Source organism: Branchiostoma belcheri, unplaced genomic scaffold (genome assembly GCF_001625305.1).
Source record: "Branchiostoma belcheri isolate BF01 breed outbred unplaced genomic scaffold, Haploidv18h27 scaffold116, whole genome shotgun sequence".
NCBI classification, from domain to species: domain Eukaryota; kingdom Metazoa; phylum Chordata; class Leptocardii; order Amphioxiformes; family Branchiostomatidae; genus Branchiostoma; species Branchiostoma belcheri.
Genome location: NW_017802558.1, coordinates 499922 through 503685, shown reverse-complemented (window position 1 = coordinate 503685; position 3764 = coordinate 499922). Strand labels below are relative to the sequence as shown.

General features: G+C 41.4%; 1 protein-coding gene across 1 annotated transcript in view; it reads right to left on the bottom strand.

Moving 5' to 3' along the window:
• Positions 1-742: 742 nt before the first annotated feature.
• LOC109462388 (receptor-type tyrosine-protein phosphatase gamma-like) overlaps positions 743-3764 on the bottom strand; it is a 19068-nt gene continuing 16046 nt past the window's right edge. The window contains exons 11-12 of the mRNA XM_019758928.1: positions 1813-1972; positions 743-1015 (exon numbers count right to left, since the gene is read on the bottom strand). Coding sequence (XP_019614487.1) covers positions 911-1015; positions 1813-1972 — 265 coding nt within the window. The 3' untranslated portion in view covers positions 743-910. The remainder of the gene's footprint in view (positions 1016-1812; positions 1973-3764) is intronic.

Sequence of the window (3764 nt, the reverse complement as noted above, 5' to 3'; positions counted from 1 at the left end):
TTCTAAATTTCAATAGGAAATTTTTGGAAGTCAAATACAGTCAAACATTTACTTTGCTTTCTTTATCTGACAAGGAAACTGCATAACAAGTTCCAATAACCCAGAATAATGGCAAGGGACACTTATGGGCATTGCACACAAGGTCATGATCAATGTCAACGACCCAGTTATCATTCTATAATCAGCTCACGGCTCTTAGTTGAAATTCAGTCTTTCTACACATCACAGAAGCAACATTTCTGGTTAAAACTTTACATGAGCCGGCCCACACGACTTTCAATACCTGTCATGGCAAGATTGAAATAACTGAAAAAAAGTGTCCAAATCCAATGCAAAACTGCTTTTTGGTGATGTGCACTTTTGAGGCACTGACTGACCTGCACAACAATCTACCCTATGTTGTAACTTAACATTCTAACTTATGTTGAAATCTAACAACATAATATTTATTGCATTTCCTTTCACGGTATATAAAGGTTCTTTCTCTACAAATTTGGAGCAGGTGGAAGCTTTCCGTGAATACTGGTAGTTTTATAAGTCGCTGAGTAAAGTCTCCTTTTACACAACCAAGAGATTTATTCAGCCGACATTTCAGGGACCGTCTGTCACCTTCCTCAGGGCAACCGTGTAATATGTAACTACTTCGCGGTTGGGAATGCATCTATTGCAGCGACACCTGTGCTGCTGTGCAATGTGAACCTGTCAGATTTGCCCTGAGGAAGTTTTCAGACGGTCACCAAAATGTCGCCTGAATTAACCTCTTGGTTGTGTATAAAGTAGTCTCTTTCTTCTGTATACATGTATCAACCTGATGAAACTATTCATGGAGAGTTTCCACCTGCTTCAAATTTGTGGAGAAAGAACCCTAAGTTTTACTGTGACTCTTTATTTGGGTGGACATTTTGTTTCCTCAGGCAGTCCCCTCCACCCAGTCCAGTTCTTCGTCTGACTCGGACTCGGAGGACTCGCAACCCTGCTCCAACTTCATCAGCTTCTTAGCATAACGGCTCAGCGCCTGCAAGGAGGGGATCGTGTGAGGTGAGATTTTCTTCACAGAGAAAACAATCAAGACTTCACCTTCTCTCTAAATGCCTTATTTTAAAGGCAACTGATGGAATTTCAGGGCAGCAAAACTGGATTTTCTAAGTCTATTTCCTGGTCATTCTTTTTGATGTAATTAATTGAATCAAACCTATCCTATAGCATGCTAATATCTGTGTGGCAATTTTTTTTTACCTCCATTTAACCTTGATGTTTCACTATCGGCCGGGGCCGCGTTTCAAGTGTTTAAGGGGAAGGTCAGGGGTTGCATAAGCGCATAAGTACAATAGTATTCAATAAACAGTACATACATTTGTATAAATTAAATATAATTTCACTGACGGAAAATGGCTGCTTGTTTTGTATCATAGGCTGGTTCAAGCTATTAAAAAAATTAAAGAGATGCCTTTCCTAGCTTGTTCTTGGGCTAATTCAAATTCTTCAAGAATGAACTGATAAAAATGTGCTAAAAAATGGCAGTAAATAACAAAATCACACAGATTTTCTCATCCAAAATATTTTCGGTTTTGCCGTTCTGAAATTGCACGAGGCGTATGTGGATTTTCATTTTCTTCATTGACTGTTAACACCTATGAAGTATGCAAGAGATGGTGGCAATAGTTTCTGAACAGTTTTTAGTATGCACCATACTTCTGAAATTATGAGTGGTGCAGGTAAAACTTGCCTGGTGCTGGTAATTTTCAAACCTTCACCAGTGCTAGGTATGCAGAAAAATGTATTTTGAGCCCTGAATGGCCTCCCACTGCCTACCTTGTACGTGAAGGCATACTGCTGTTTGGTCATGATGGCCCCCGCCCTCTCGTGCCTCATGTTGTGTACCGTGTTCAGCACGTCTGCTGCTCCGGTGTCGTCCATCCACCTCATCCCGATATCAATCGCCATCACCACACCTGTCCGACCTGTGCCGGGACTACAAAAACAACACCACGTTAAAGAACACACCACGCAATCACTTATCAAAAAGAAGGGGGTCCTTCCTGTTGTGAAACTTTATTCAATCATGCCCGAAGGCTAATTGCTTTTACAATCAAGAATAAAACATATTGCAATACAGTAACAGGAGACAGGTAACAACTGTCTGGAAAAAACTTCTACTTCTACTGCTACGCTAGCTATTATGGGGTTCGACTTCTTCTTTGAAGGCAGTGGATAATGTATAGTCCCACATTCTGCATAATTTCAGAGGTTGTGAGTGAAACAAACCATTCCAAGATGGGGTAGATGGCGTAGAGAATGTTCTGGAGCAGCCATTGAAACTCCTGCTTCTCCTTTTGGGTAAGTTAATGATCTTTGGGGGAAGAGATATGAAGATATGCTGTTCCAGTAATCTGAACATAATTCAGCGCCCAAAAGTGGTGTCCTGGCCTTATACTGAGCATTTATACCATCAGAATTGTCACACTGTTGGTTAATCCTTTATCCTTACTTTGCAACAATGTTGGCCCCTGTTGCAAAGAGGGTGAAAGAGGCCATTTACTAAACTGCGACGGGGGCCAACATCATTTACCAGATACCTTTAACCCAGTGTTGATGTCACACTTCAAACAAGCCATGTGACAATTCACACTGGCTCAGTCTATACTGAAGAAGACCAGAGCGACTGGTCAAAAGCTCTAGGTGAGAACATATTCTACCTTTGTGTTGGAAGCAAAGTTTTAACTTTAAACATGACACCTAACATGACAATGTGAGGTCGAGTCATCACATGCCACCTATCTTTTGCCCCTGGGAAAGGCACTTAACACGAATTTCCTCACTTTACTCAGGTGAAAATGAGTATAGTATTGTCCACTGTGTTGGTGGCGGCATTAATATAAGTTGAAAAAAACTGAGTGTGCCGTCACCACATCTTGTGATTACATATTGGAATATAAAAAAAATATGACAAACGGAAGTACCTGCAGTGAACGACGACTGGGCCGGCTTTAGAGTGGAGGACTTCCCTGGCCCTGACGGTGAGCCGCACGTCCTGCAGCAGGTGGAGGATGTGAGCCGTCGTGCGCGGGACCCCGAACACCGGCCACGACGTCATCCAGTAGTGCGTCACTTCACGACACAAGTTGAACTGAAACGGGAGATATATATTCATAATAATATATTCATCTAATCCATAAGTTTATTGCCTTTAAGTATGTATGTAGAGTAGAGAAAAATACTGCGACACTTAAAAACATAAACAAAGTATGTACATGAAAGCATAACAAAAAGTGGGAACCTTAATACCATGTTTCGTAATATCAACTGATTGCTACCACAAGTATTTGTCTGTCAGTTTATGTAGACCTGTATGTTCTAGTTTAAGTCTTTTTGTTACCTTCGCCAAGAAGGTTATGTTTTCAGGGGCGTTCGTGTATGTGTGTGTTTGTGTGTGTGTGTGTCTGTCTGTAAACACGATAACTTGAGAAGGCCTTGATGGATTGTCTTTATACTTGGTAGGTGGGTAGGTCTTGATGAGACCTCAAAATGATTAGATTTTGGACCCCCTAGCGGCTTATTATGGTACTGCAGCTGAACTTCCGGTTTTGATATCTCATGATCTAGACATGCTATGGTATTGAAATTTAGATGGTAGGTAGCTCTTGTGCTGGGAAAGAAGTGGCATGAGTTTAGGCCCCCTAGAGGCTTGCTCTGGAACTGCAGGGATAAATTCTTGAAAATATTCAAAAGGGGATAACTCAAGAACCGGTTCACGGATCGTCGTG